We start from the raw sequence: 15,660 nt of genomic DNA on the forward strand, positions 1-15,660 counted from the left end.
TAATAAAACATACTTGTACCACAGGACATACAATGCAAATAGGTGTTATTTCCACATTAGTAACATGCAATACTTGTAGACCTCCCCCTTCAGTGAATGGGGTATCCTCATCATATCTCAAGCCATGCTTGAGCTTCATAATTGTGTTATATTCACTTTTGAATTTTTCTCTGTGTGTGGGGGGTTATTCTTTGTGTTTAGTTTGTCATGTTATAGTCACTGTGTTTTCTTGGCTTTGCTGAACTTCACTCTGCATCAGTCCATACAGATCTTTCTGTATGCTTCTCTGTGTCCATCTTACACATCACTTCTTACAGCAAAGTAACATTGCGTTGCGTTCATAATTTGTTTATCCATTCCTCTGTTCCCCAGTTGATGGTTGTCATCTAATTTGTTTCCAATTCTTAGCCATCACAAAAAGTGCTGCTATTTTGGAGTATATGGGGATTTCCTTCTTGTCATTGGGCTTAGGGTTAAGCCCAGTAATGGAGACTGTGGTTCAAAAGGTATGGACATTTTAGTCACCTTATTTGCATAATTCCAAATTGCAGACAGAGCCCAGCCATAAAAACTGAATATTCTTTCAAGTATTTGTTTTTTGTTTTTTGTTTTATTAAGAAGTATTTTGTGATTGAATATATTTAAGTCTTTTGTGCGCTTTAGTAGATTGGTCCTGAGTATTTATGTGTTTTGTAGTTATTTGGAATGAGATTTCCTTTTCTGTTATTGCTTCTTGGATTTTGTTATTACTATGTAAAATACAATTGTTTTTTAAAGCACTTATTTTGTAGCCTACATTTTTGCTGAAGCTATTAGTTGTCTAATTTAGTATCTGTGGCAGTTCTCTAGGATTTTTCAAGTAAATCATCTGTAACATAAATCATCAGTTACTAGGGATAATTTTAATCTTTTTACCTGTATTTACACTTTTAATTTCTTTTTTTTATCTTTCTTCTGTTGCTGGCATTTCCAAATAATTGCAGGGAGAGGGAGCATCTTTATTTTACTGCTGTCTTCATACATCCTTATTATGTAAGATGCTTGCTGTTGTTTGTAGATAGATATTTTTATGATGTGAAGAAAAGTACTTTTCTGCCTATATTTTGTAGGGGTTTTAAAAATGAGTGTTATATCAAAGGTTTTTTCCTATTGAAATAATCAGGGGTGTTTGAATGTTTTTGTTTAAATTGTTATTCATTAATGATATTGGATTCTAGTTCTCCTTTGTTTTATACTTCTCTACTTTAGGTATTAGTATTATATTTATCTCATTAAAGGATTCAAGTAGAGTGCTTTCTTTCTCAATGTTTGAGAATAGTTTATGTAGTATTAGTAGTAATTGTTCAATTTGATAGATTCCCCATGAGTCTGTTAGTTGGGGGAGGGTGTCTTTCTTTTGGTAGTTTTTTATAGCTGCTTCTATTTTCTTTTCTGAGATTGGGTTAGGATCTCCATTTGAACTTTTCTTAGTTAGAGTACTTTATGGTTTTTGAAGATATTATTCTATATCTTTTCTGTTCTTAGTTTTGCTAGCGTATGATGCATGTAGTAGTTTCTGATTATCTTATTTCTTTTGGTTTTGTTATGATTTCATCTTGGTCATTTCTTTTTCATTGATCTGATTTTCTGTCCTCTACTTTTTAATTAGTTTGACCAAGGGTTTATCCATTTTATTAGTATTTTCAAAGAGACAGCTTTTATTTTTTATCATTCTATAGGTTTTTTTGGTTTCCAGTGTTATCAATTTCTCATATTTTAAAAAAAATTCATCTTTTGTGCTTAAGGTTTATTTGTTGGCTTTCTAATTGAAAAGTATATATTTAGTTTATTAATCTTCTGTTTTTTCTATTTTGTTAATGTATGTTTGTAGGCATATGATTTTTCCCTGAAGGACTGCTTTAGCAGCATCCAGAAATTTTGGTATGTTGTTTCATCTTTATAATTTTCATTCACATAATTATTAATTATTTTGTGATTTGTTCTTTTACCATTCATTATTTAGGATTTTATTATTAAGTCTCCATTTGGGTCTATGGCTTTTCTTTGTGGTCTCAGAATTGATTATTTTTATTACTTTATTATCTGTACAAGATGTATTTATTTCAGCCTTTATACATTTGTTTGCAATAGTTCTCTGCCTCACTATTTAGTCAGTTTTTGTTAAAGTTCTTTATGTTTCTGAGAAATGCCACAGTCATATTTCTGAGATGTCATATCTTTAAAAAGTTTTTTCTTTACCATATTTTTAAAAATTCCGTTTGACTTTAAATTTCAAATTTTCTCCTTTCCCTTTCTCTTACATCCTGCTGAGAAGGAAAGAAAAGACCCAATACAAATATGTGTAGTCATGCAAAACAAATTCTTGCATTATATATCTGCCTCAAAATTTCAAAACAAGAAAGAAAGAAGAAAATACTCTTGCCTTCTGCACTCTTGAGTCCATCTGTTCTCTCTCTGGAGTTGTATAAAATGTTTTATCATGAGTCCTCTGGAATTGTGTTTGGTCATTGTATTGATCATTATGTTGAGTAGTTAGTAAGTGAGAATTTGCAATTGAATTTTTCCTGGATTCCATTTTTTCCCGCTGTCATTCATTGCTTGTATATATTTAGGAGTTACTCAGCTCTTTGCATTGTCTTTGAGGTGTCCTATTACCCAGATAGCTTATTCTTCAGCCTGCTTCTGACTGACAGTGTTAGATCTAGGCTCTGGGGCATTTCTGGAGGGAAGGTCTGGCTTTGGGAAAGGCTCTCCTGCCAGAATGGTCTGATCCAGAGCAGAATATGACTAAATTCTGAAATTTCTTGACCTGCGTTTGTGTTTCAGTAAGAAGAGGGTGTTTCTGAACTCTGCCCCTATTAGCCAGCTGGTGCACAATTGTCAGTAGCCCCTTCTCTGGCATTTCTGCTTTAGTTATTCCTGCCATTGTATGCTGGCTATGCTATAAATAAGATCCTTTTTATCCTTCGTGTTATTCTTGCTGCTTGTTTCTGAACTGAACTTCAATTTGTGGGCAGGCTGGGTCTGTGAACTGAAACTATATAGGTGGGTGGTGGGGTAACAAAGCTACTTTTGTCTATAGCAGTACCCTTGGTTTGGGTCTAGGATCTCCTCTTGCCAGGGTAGACAGACTCTGTGTACCGAAGTGTCCTGACCTAATCCCCAGTGTCACCACTGCAGACATAGGCTATAATAATGAGTCACTTTGACTTTTTCACCAGATTTCCCTATCTGTTTTTAGAGATCTGTGAAGAGAAGCTGGATGGTATTGTGTCTTACTACTCTGGCATCTTGATTTCCTTTTTCATTAACATTGACATTTTTAACTTTTTCTTCCTCCAGATAATTTTTGTTATTTTTTCTAGTTCTTCTGATAATTTGATTGGTGTGATAACTGAATAAATTAAAGTTATATTTTTGTTTTTATTATTTAGGCTCAGCCTACCTATAAACAAAATTTTGCCTATTAGATATGTATATGCGTGTGTGTGTGTGCAGTTAGCTACCCAGTTATTTTTATATTATTTGTAGTTGTTTTAAAATTGATATTCTCCTACTTTTTCTTTTTGCTGGTTTTGTTGGTAGTATAGAGAAATGTTGATAATTTGCCTGAGTTTATTTTATGACCTCCAACTTTGTTCATTGGTAATTGTTTCAGTTAGTTTTTAATTGACTTTAGAATTTTCTAAGTAAATCATCATATATAATATCTACAAAAAAGTGATAGCTTTGGATTTTTTTCCCCTGATGTTTATTCCCTCAATTTATTTTTCTTATTGCTATAGCAGTATAGCATATCTATATACATTGAGTAGTAATGGAGATAATGAACCTCATTGTTTTGACTTGATTTTGAAAGGGCTCTAGTAATCTGCATTTCAGTTAATATTGGCTCTTGGCTTTAGATATATACAACTTATGTTTAGGAAAGCTTCATTTATTCCTGTCTTTTATTGTTTTTAATATGAATGCATGTTATAACTTGTCATGTGCTTTTTCTCTATCTCTTGATAAAATACCATACTTTTTATTCTTGTAATTCATTTTTTTTATATTGAACTAGCTCTGCATTGCTTGTATAGGTTCAACCTACTCTTAGTGTTCTTTGTTTTAATCTTTTGAAATGTTGCTATGGTCTCCTTGCAAATTAAAAAAAAGTTTTTTTGCACTACAGATTATCGGGCCATACAGTTTTCATTCTCTGTTTTAATGTTCAGTGGTTTAGGGATGCATCACAGAATGTGTTTTGTGTGACTCTTTTTGGAAATAGTTTCGTAGTGTCAAAATTAATTGCTCTTAAAATATTAGAATTCATTTTAAATCCATCTGGTCCTGGAGATTTTTCCTTTGGGACTTCATTTATCACTTGGTCACTTTCTCTTTCTAAGTTAGAGTTTAATACTCTGCCTCCTCCCCTGTTAAGTTTTGTAAGTTTTTAATTTTGTAAATATTAATCCATTTCATTTAGATTGCTAGTTAATTTCTTTCCCTGAAATTTTGGTTTGTTATTATTACCTTTAATAAAAATTTTTTTTTGCTGTGATTTGTTTTTTGACCTACCTGTTCTTTAGTATTAAGTTATTTTGTTTCTAGTTAAATTTTTTTTTGGTGATGCAGTTGGGGTTAAATGTTTTGCCCGGAGTCACACAGCTAGTGAGTATCATGTGTCTGAGGCTGTATTTGAGCTCAGGTCCCCTTGACCCCAGGGCTGGTGCTCTATATGCTAGGCTACCTGGCTGCCCCCTCCAGTTAATTTTTAAGCTTTGCTTCAAAGGTCCTTTATTCCGTAAATATTTTTTTTTTGTGTTTTGTCTCACAACAGATGCCTTTAGTATTTCTCCTTTTCTGCTTTTGTTTGTGAAGTTTTTATGCCCTAATGGTCTGTTTTTGTGAAGGAGCTATGCTTATCTTAGGATAGGAGTATTCTTTTCTATTTCCATGTACTATTCTGATGTTTATCATGTCTAACTTTTGTGAATTCTATTGAGATAATATATTTTTTTGAGTTTGTTTTTGTTTAGATGTATCTAGGCCTTAAGGGGATGAACTGAAGTTCCTCACTATTGTTTTACTGTCTACTTCTTTCTTTCATTGATTTAACTTCTATTTTCAGAATTTAAATACTATGTCATTTGCTGCATCTTTCTACATAATGTATTTTCCCTATATGTCTTTAAATAGATCAGTTTTTGTTGTTACTTTATTAAACACCTGTTATGTATCAGGCGTTGTACTATGGTCTGGGGATACAAAGAAAAGCAAAAGCTAGTCCCTACCTTCTCAGTCTAATGGAAAAGACAGTAAGCAAATGCACATTCATATGTATATATCCACTTTACATGTGGATATATATATATATATATATATATATATGCATATACACATATTAATGAGCTATTGATAGGATAAATAAGAAGAAAATTAATAGAGACACTAGAATTAAAATAATCAATATCACCTTCCTATAGAAGGAAGCCAGTCAGTAGAAATGATCATGGAGAGTGCATTAAGGGTGGAGGACAACTGGTAAAGATTCCAAACATCTTTCTTTTCTCTTTTTGGCAGATATATTTGTTTTTTTTCTGGTCCTCTTCATTTCACTCTGTATTAGTTCATATGAATCTTCTTCTCATGTTTCTGTGAAGTTATTTCCCTCATCATTTCTTACAGCTGAAGACTATTCCATCATTATCAGAATGAAAATGGTTTAGCCATTGTCCAACTGATGGACACCCGCTCACATTTCCATTCTTAGCTATTTCAAAGAGCTACAAATTTTTTTCAATATTTTAAGGTTATGCTTTACTTCTACCTCAGTTACTCTGTTACTTTTTTTCTGTCTTTTCCTCATTCTTCCTTTCCCTTCTGTTTCCCTATTGAACAAACTGTGTATCTGTACCAGATAGAGTCTGTGTGATTCTTTTACAAGTTTAGATGAGAGTGAGCTACTCCTCCCAATCCCTTTCTTGTTGTATGGTATGTGACATACTTTTACTATGTGAGATACTTTCCCTAACGTTCTTTGCTCCCCGTCTCTACTCCCATGGTATTTTTTCCCTATCTCATTCCATTCTTAAGATCAAGCTATAACCGAACCACACTCCAAGGCTTTTGGTCTAAATTAGACTCCTGCTGTGATCTTTAATGATAACAGATTCTGAAGGGACACATAGATCATCGCTCTAATTTGAACTTAAGCAATTAGGGTTAGGGTTAGTCTTTTATCATGATTCATGTTTATCTTTTTGAGTTTCTCTTTGTTTTGCAAACACTCCTGTGTATAAACTTAAAGTTTCCACATAGCTTCAGGTGTTTTTATCAAGAGTGCTTTTCTTTTTTATTAAAAATCTATTTTTCCCTTATACCGTTGTACTTTATTCCTCTGGGTAAGTTATTCTTGGCTATAAGCTCTAAATCTTGTGTGATCTGGACTGTGTTTCCGAAGTACTTGAATTCTTTCTGGCTACCTCCAGTATTTTTTCTCTGGTTTGGAACCTTTGGATTTTGTCCAGAACTTAGGGAGTTTTCATTCTGGAATTTCTGGTGGATTCTATTTCCATTTTGCCTTCTGATTCTCAGAGACTTAGCCAATTTTCTTGTTACCTCAAGGACACATTGGCTTCTGTTTGGTCCATTTTAAATTTTGAAAGAGTTTCGTTGCTTAGGAAAGATTTTGTACTTCTTGTGCCAGACTGTTAATTCTTTTTCCTACGATTTCTTCCACATTTCTCATTTCTTTTTCATTTTTTCCCTTTTCCATTCCCATTCTTTTTATGAAAACATTTAATTCTGTCTTCAGAGTGGTCTGCTAGTATGGAGATGGGTTTGCCTTGATATATGTTGAACCTTTTCTTTCTTTAGTGTTGATGGCTCACCCCTTTTCCCAGAGCCTCCAAAAATTACCCCATCTCTCTTTGCCAATTTTGCTTGGAAGAAGAACTCACTGTGAATTTTTTTCTTGGATTTCCCTAATCAGAATTTGGTCTCGTTCTTTTTCTAGATCTATTTGGAGAAATTTTTGATTTATTCATTTTTGATTGATTTTATTATTATTATTTTTTGGTGGGGCAGGGAAGTGATCACTATACTCTTACTGCTACTTCACTATCTTGGCCAGTGATTCTTAAATTATCTCTGATTAAAAAGGTGGTGGGGAGAGAAGGACTTATAGCTCTTTCCATGGTGGCAAAGAATTGAAAATTGAGGGGATGCTCATCCATTGGGGAATGGCTGAACAAGTTGTGGTATATGAGGGTGATGGAATACTATTGTGCTATAAGAAATGATGAGCAGGCAGACTTCAGAAAAACCTGGAAAGACTTGTATGGACTGATGCTGAGTAAAGTGAGCAGAACCAGGAGAATGTTACACAGAGTAACAGCCACATTGTGTGATGACTAACGTTGATAGACTCAGTCTTTCTCAGCAATGCAAGGATCTAAGACATCTCCAAAAGTCTCATTATAGAAAGTGCTATGCACATCCAAAGAAAGAACTATGGAGACTGTTTTTCACTTTATGTATTTTTTGTGTTTTTTTCCTTCTTTACTTTTCTTTCCACAACAGGACTAATAAGGCAATATGTTTTACATGATTCAATATCTATAACCTATAGCGAATTGCTTACTCAGAGAGAAGGGGTGATGAAGAAGGGGGAGATAAAATTTAGAACTCAAAATTTTAAAAAATGAATGTTAAAAATTGTCTTTACATGGAATTGGGCAAACTATTATTAAAAATAAAAGAAAATATAAGGTGTGTCATAAGAAAAACAAACTGGAAAACAGATAATTTATTTTTATTTTATATCTTTTCTCATTTTTCCCTCTTGTTCCCATTTTTCTCTTAGCACTCTCATATGGTTTTTCAAATAAATTTTTAGTTTTTATTTTTAAACTCTTGTTTCATTAATTCTCGGAATTATGGTTGACATTGTGCTGTGCTTTTTATCTGAGATTTTGCTTATGGAAGCTTTTTGTAGTCATTCTTTTTTTTCTTTTGAGTTTGTCTTGAGCTTCTACTTAGATCTTTATGGTGGGATTTTGTGGTTGTTGTTTGTTCATTTCTGCTAACATGTTCCCTGACTTCACATTTGATGCTGGGGCTGGGCTCTAGGAGGAAGCATCAGGTCTGAGCTTTTGTCCTCTTGAATCCTTTTGTTACTTACTTGTGATAATGAGTTTTGTGTTACTCAATGATTTCAGTAATACTAAAGGCTGGGGACCTGTAAGCTTTCATTGCTTTCAAAGTGATATTGTTTGGGGTCTTCTCTTCATTGTCTTCCTGGACATTCTGCTTTTGTGTCTGAGATGCTTATTGTCTTGACCCTGGTTGGAAGTTTCAGTGGACTCAGGTGCTACCAGCCAGCAGGTATTTGCCCTCTTTATTTTAATTCTTGTTAGCTTCAGCCTAGGCTAGTGGTCAGAACTGAGTTTCTGATATCAGAGGACGTAACTCCTATTTGCTTCTCAAGTTGTCTCAAGCTCATTTTTTTGCCCCTGAAAGCATTTTCTGCTCCTCATTACCCCAGGACTGATTTTCTTAACTGTGCCCTTATGTTCTTTTTCTTATGCCATTCAGTAATCACTAGAGAGCTAGCATAGCTAACTTTTCTGAAATTCTTTTTTGTCTTTTTCTGAAATTTATTATGCAAGAGGATTGTTGAATACCCTATTGTAATTTTACTTCTTTCCCCATGGAATTTTGTCAAATGGTATGCCATTTGGCTCAAGTATATTACATATTGATGGTCTTTCATAATAGTAACATGTCAGTATTGGGGCATGATGTAGGCATTTTCTTGGAGTTGATGGGGATTAGGTCTGGGATTGGTGGTGTTCTAGTGATAGCAGGAAGGATGTTGGCAACCTTTTAGGATGGCACATGGAGGGTAATCTATTTTCTACAGAGCTTTCTCCAACTATTTTCCTTTTTTGGGGGGGGTAAGGCAGTGTTGGGGCTAAGTGACTTGCCTCACACAGCTAGTGTGAGGTGTCTGAGGCTGATTTGAACTCAGGTCCTCCTGACTCCAAGGCTGGTAATTTATCCACTGCACCTCCTAGTTGCCCCATTTAATTTTATTTTTCACCTCACCTGTATAAAGTTACATAGAGTAATATGAGCTATCACTTAACAACATTTGATACATATGGAAGTTAGACATGGAAAGAGAGAGAGGGGTAAAGCAGTTTGGCAAAACTAACATCAGTCATATATCTTCTTTTTTATGGCTTACCTTGATGTTTATAATTAATTATGCAAAATTCAGTTTTATTTATATTGTTATTTTTCTTTCCACTGACACTGTAATCGTTGTGATATGTTATGCTTCTCTGAATATTTATTCATCATTTATTTTTTAATGATATACCGTAATTCACTTAGCCATTACTCAAATGATGGGTATTTACATTGTTTCTAGTTCTTTACTACTACACAAAGTTCTGGTATAAGTATTTTGGTTTATATAGGGACTTTTTTTGCTTATTGACTTTGGGTGGTTAGCAGTGGAACCTCAAAATTAAAAAATGTACTTTATTGCCACACTGCCCTTCCAGCAATGACTTTTCTCATTATCTTATGTTTATCAAATTTTCTTCATTATTTCTAACTATGATTCTTCTGTTTCTCTTTCCTTCTTTATAGTCCCCAGGGAAAAGCATTTCGATCCAAGGTGGAATTGATTGCATATTTTGAAAAGGTAGGCGACACATCTTTGGACCCAAATGATTTTGATTTTACAGTAACTGGGAGAGGAAGCCCTTCTCGGCGAGAACAAAAGACATCTAAGAAGCCTCAAACTACCAAGGCTTTGGGGGCAGGTAGAGGGCGAGGAAGGCCTAAAGGAAGTAGCACAGGGAAATCAAAGACAGGTGATTCAGAAAGTATTCATATCAAAAGGGTGATAAAGAAGAGCTCTGGGAAGCTCCTGGTCAAGATGCCTTTTCAGCCTTCACCTGGAGGGAAGGAAGAAGGAAGTGGGGCCACTACATCTACCCAAGTCATGGTAATCAAACGTCCTGGTAGGAAGCGGAAAATTGAGACAAATCCCCAAGGCATTCCCAAGAAAAGAGGACGCAAGCCAGGGAGTGGGGTGGCAACCACTTCTGCTGAAGTCAAGAAGAAAACAATTAAAGAATCTTTCATTAGTTCAGTGCAAGAAACTGTGTTGCCCATCAAAAAGAGGAAGACCAGGGAAACAGTTAGCATTGAAGTAAAGGAGATGGTGAGCCCCTTGCTCTTGTCAACCATTGGGGAAAAGAGTGGTAAGGGACTAAAAGCTGGGAAAAGTCTTATTTGTAAAAGTAAAGAAAGCAGCTCCAAAGAGCGGAGCATTAGTAGCACTTCACCTCTAAAAAAAGAGCACCATCATTATTACATAGATTCACCCCAGGCCACCTCAACATTGCTTGCACCCCCATTATCTCCTGAGAGTTCTGAGGCCAATAGAAGCTCTTCTGAGTCCAAGGATTTAAGCAGCAAAGATGAGAAAATGCAAAAAGGAGAACAACCTGAGAGTGACAGCTGCATAAAAGAACCCGTTAAAACTACACCCACAGAAAAGTATAAACACAGAGAAGGAGACCGAAAAGACATTGTTTCATCTTCTATGCCAAGGCCAAATAGAGAGGATCCTGTGGGCAGCCGAATGTCTGTAACAGAGAGTGTTAGTTGATTTTAAGTGATACTGATTTAAAAACAAAAAATAAAGGCAGCTGTTGTTTCATCTTTTGGGTAGGGCTCTGACAAAACTTCCCAAGTTAACTGAAATAAATAAAGTTTGTGTTTTTGTTTTCTCAGCACATTTAGAATTTTGTGGCTTCTGGGTAGAAGTCATTGTGGAGTGTTTCCCTAACTGACAAGCATAGTCAAGTTGAAGACTTAAATCAGGCCAGAAGCAGCTGTGCACTTTTGTATAATAGTACTCTGTACTGCTGACTAGTCTAACACTTCATCAAGCATTTTCACATATGCCAATTCGTGTTCCATCATTTGTCTGAAGAATTGGGTGGCATATGAGTTGTCATTTGAAACATAATGATTTAGGTTAGTGGAACTTGGGTTTTTATCAACCTAAATGCCCAGGAATGAGGTTTTAAATTGGAGTAGAATTTTAAAGCTGGGGGGATGAAAGTTAAATTTTAAAGAAAATAATGACATAAAGTCAGGCCAACAGTAATTAAAAAAAACAAACTTTATTTATTCCCTTCTTTCTCAGAGTTTTGCAGAGATTAATGAATCAAAAACAATTTTTTTGTATCTTCATTTGGTGCCCTGGCCAGAATAGGTCTTTTGGTGAGCTAGTAGGCATCATGAGTTGATGTTGAAGAGTAGCTCTCTAGAGGCCAGGTGTCATTTATGTGTTCAACAAATATTTGAAATTTAAGAAACCCAGAATAGGAATAAAATTATGGGAAGATAGTGTAACAGGACCATAAATAAGCTTTACAAACTTATAAAAGAATTTCATCAAGAAATGGTCAAAATTTTTCTAGGTGGAAACTAACTTAAAAAGCGTATTGAGGAAAAAGGAAACACTATCTAGTCACCCTAAAACAATTTATGGAATAGTAGTGAACTGTGCAATGAGAAGAAATTCCTTTCAGTGCTTTTTTAAGTGTACTTATACTATTTATTTTATTTTATTTTTCATATTTCCCTTCAAAACTAACCAACAGATTCTCTAACAGAAAACCTACCTAAATGAGCAGCATGGCTTTGTCATTTAAGCTGACGATATTCAGGTCTTATTTATATTTGTATATATTTGCTGATTATTTTAAAGTAGAATGAATACATAGAATTCCCATGATGCTTCAGAATTCTTAAATATTGGCTGTAGTTTTATCACATTATGAATTAGTTTTTTTTTATTTTCTTCCTTTCTCTTTAGCTTCAGGGTCCTTTTGGTTAGTTGCACTTTAAGCTGGTAGGAATTCCCTACCCACTTCCTTTCTTTGGGAATTTGTATTGGAAGCCTGACTAGATTATTTGGATGGATAGAGCCTAGTTCCCAGTTGTATCCTTTCTAATCCCCACATTTTCAGTAAACTGCTTGTATAATGGAAAAATTCGAATATAAACTTCATTCAGATAGTATCGAAATAAGATTACTGCATTATTCATCTTGTGGTATTGTGATTTTATAGGAAAAGAGGTAGAAAAAATGGAATGTGGATTAAATTGGACTTTCCTTTAGAAATAACAAATGAGGTTGTACCTTATCGAGGTCAAATGTTTAGAAGGTTGTTGCCTAGGAGCAAATCTGTGTTAACAGTATATGTCTGACTAAACTGAGAATCACCATTAGAGCACAAAAGTGGGCTCTTAATTAAAAATTGCCACGCATACATATGGATATGCTAGACCATGTGTGGGGAACCTGGTCTTGAGGCCACATGTGGTTCTGTAGGTCTTCAAGTGCATGATCGAGTCCAGATTTTACACAACTGAATGGATTTCATTTATTAAGAAGATTTGTTCGGTAAAGTTTGGATTCAGTCAAAGGGCCACAGCTGAAAACCTAGAGAGCCAGATGTGGCCTCGAGGCTGTAGATTCCCCACCCCTGCAACTGTCTTCTTTAATGGGAAAGTAGTTGAATTCTTTCCAGGTGGACTGCACCCCATACACTGACATTTCAGGGTTCCTAGCCACCCCAAACCACATCAGGCTCACAATTTATATACCCTTCCAATATGGCAAAAAAAATTTCTCTATGCCAGACCACTCCCAGCCTTAGGCTGTCTAGACTGTAAGTTCCCAAAGTGGGTGATACCACCCCCTGGGGAGTGCTGGAACACCCCAGGGGACAGCAGTAGTCTATGGAAGCATAAGGAAAGAAGGGAAGATAAATAAGATTTCTGATGAGCTATTTATCGTTTCGGAAAAGGACATCCACTTTGCACTTTAGTTTTTCTTTCTTGAAACCCACGGACATTAGGAAGAGTTCTTATATTTTATTTGTTTTATTAGTATAGCTTTTGTTTATTTTACTTAAGATATTCTTAGTACAAACTTTGAATCTTATGTCAAGATTATTATCAGTGATAAAGATCAGTGTCATATCTGGGAAGAGGAGTGGTTTCTGTGGATTCTCACTGGGACATTTCCTGGCAGATATTGAAATCTTAGTTTTTACCTTTTCTTTTTAAAGTTGAAATCTTTAAACTCTCCCCACCCCTATTTTCTTCCATTTCTCCATTTCTAGTTTGTGGTTTCTTATTCTCTTTTCTTTTTTCTAATATTCTTTCTGTCTTTATCTGTATTTATCTAAAAGATTAATTTCTAGTGTGACCTTTCCCAAAATTTGTTTTTAAGTGTCAGATAAAAGCAGTGTTTGTCAGGAATCCTTCTGCTTGGTTAGAGATCTAGACTCTGTCTTTTTTTTTCTCTTTATACATGCACGTATATGTACATATGTACACACATATTTTAGGGCATTTCCAGACTATTTAGTTATTCAGGTACTTTGCGTATCTTTAAAAGTCCCTTTAAATTTCATTTCTCCACTAATGTTTTACTACACACTGTACAATCTGAAAGTATAATTAGATAAAGAAAAAATACATATAAAATGACTGATAAATAAAGATTTCCTAGCTGGTCTGTCTTTTGGTTAATTGGTTCATTGAAGACCCATGGCTTCTTAATAAACATGGAATGGGTCAGGAATTCAGTGGGATTTATGTAAAGGTAGAAAAAGGGGTCTTGCATTTTTTCTTTATCTATTGGGAGTAGGCTTTTGAACCTAACTCATTATGTAGGGAGTGAGTTGTTGCCTCATTCTAATCAGCAGTGAAGGAGAGGTGGAGAAATGACGTTTATGGGGATGTTAACTCTTATTATTTGAAATAATTATAAAGCACTCACTTAGTATAGTGCCAGGCACAAAGTAAATGCAAAGTAGCAATTGTTATTAAAAACAAGGTACTCGAATAATCCAGTATTCAGGAAGTACCCTAAATGTCTAGAAGTGTTTTACACAGTGTGAGTTAGCATTATTTTCATGAGCATTGAAAATCTTAATATACTTTGAGGAACAAGGTACTAAGTCCCTTAAAATAGATTAAGAATAAATAAAATCTACATACTCAGTCTGCTAGTCTTACTCTAATCTGACCATTTTAAGTTTCTTATTTTCTTGCTGGGCCTCTCCTTCCTTCTATCTGCCACTGATGGAGAGAAGTGACCAATAGGGCAAAGAGTGATTTTTGTATACAAGGTTAGTGGGTAATTTTAGACTTTAATATATCTGTAGGACGTAGGTTTGTTTACATGAGATCTTGTGCCAAAAATAGTTGGCTCTTTAAGTCTCAGTGCCCAACATTTCTAATACTTTGACATTTAAAAAAAAGCAGACTTAGATAAAACTAGAAACTCATAAGTTGGTGGTTTCTTAGCAATGGAAAATAACCAATCAGGAGATAAAATTTTAATTTATAATATAAATATTTTTATTGTATTGTGCTTCATAATGTTATGTATAAGGTATGGTCTGCTGATTTGCAGTGACTTGTATTAACTTGCTTGTTAGAATCTGTCTAATATAGGCTTATTTATAGTAAATCTCTAGTAATTAAAAATTCTGTTTTGTCATTGCTATTAATTTCTTTAGTAATCATAACTATTCCTTGTCTTAGAAGTCTTGATGAGTCAAAACAGGTAAAATAACCAGACTTTTGGATAACAAGCTTCATCACAATTAATTTTGCATGTCCTTCGATGGCCAGAGATTCTACAGCTTAGTAAATTTGCCAAATAGTTTATCTTTGTTTTATAAATAAGGAAGCTGCCTCAGAGAAGTTGATTAATATGCACAACTGGTTAAGTAATGCCTTCTGATTTCCAAATGTATTTTCTGTCCCTCCAAAATTATATCACTGAGCAATTACACCTATCACTTGGAAAGCTGAGATTAGAGTAAACTGTTCTTTAAAGTCTAAATACAGTTCAAGAATTGAGTCAGCACACAAAGTCCCTGCATAGGTTTTGTATTTTTGAACTACAGAAATAACTAATGCATAATTTATAAGAGAGATTCAAGCTTCTTAGTGCTTATTTTTTAAATTCTGTCTTATTATATTTGTCCTGTCCATAGATAGGTAAGCTAAGATTTCTCTCTCTCTCTCTCTCTCTCTCTCTCTCTCTTTCTTTCTTCCCCTCCCATCTCACATCTCTTACAGGGCATTATTCTTTCTTTTAGGACTTTTTGTAGTGGTTCTGTTATTTTTCAGTCATGTATGACTCTCTGTGACCTCATTTGGGGTTTTCTTGGCAAAGATACTGGAATGGTTTGCATTTTACTTCTCCATTTTACAGATGAGGTAACAGGCAAACAAGGTTAAGTGTCTTGCCTAGAGTCACTTATCACAAGCTATTAAGTGGCTGAGGTCATATTTGATTTCAGGTCTTTCTGACACCAGGCCTCTGCATTCACTGCACTACCTAGTTGCCCCAAGACAGGCTTGAAGTGAGGACGTTTATATTGTTTTCTGACTGTTGTTTGTTCGTTTGTTTAAACAACTCAAACTGTACAATATAGATGATACACGTTCATTATGTTTAACTGGAATTCTTTTTGTCTTAACACCTGTAGTAATCTCTAATTGCAGTAATAATTATTGGGTGGATGAGTTGCCCTTCTACTAGAGCACTAAGAA

General features: G+C 34.7%; 1 protein-coding gene across 3 annotated transcripts in view; it reads left to right on the plus strand.

Moving 5' to 3' along the window:
* LOC114052429 (methyl-CpG-binding protein 2-like) overlaps window positions 1-15,180 on the plus strand; it is a 36,703-nt gene extending 21,523 nt beyond the window's left edge. For all 3 annotated transcript variants that reach the window (XM_027875048.1, XM_027875038.1, XM_027875029.1), the window contains one exon: window positions 9,646-15,180. In XM_027875048.1, coding sequence (XP_027730849.1) covers window positions 9,646-10,675 — 1,030 coding nt within the window. In that variant the 3' untranslated portion in view covers window positions 10,676-15,180. The remainder of the gene's footprint in view (window positions 1-9,645) is intronic.
* Window positions 15,181-15,660: the final 480 nt, after the last annotated feature.

The sequence above is a fragment of the Vombatus ursinus genome, unplaced genomic scaffold (genome assembly GCF_900497805.2).
Source record: "Vombatus ursinus unplaced genomic scaffold, bare-nosed wombat genome assembly UNPS02003567.1, whole genome shotgun sequence".
In the NCBI taxonomy this organism is placed as follows: Eukaryota; Metazoa; Chordata; class Mammalia; order Diprotodontia; family Vombatidae; genus Vombatus; species Vombatus ursinus.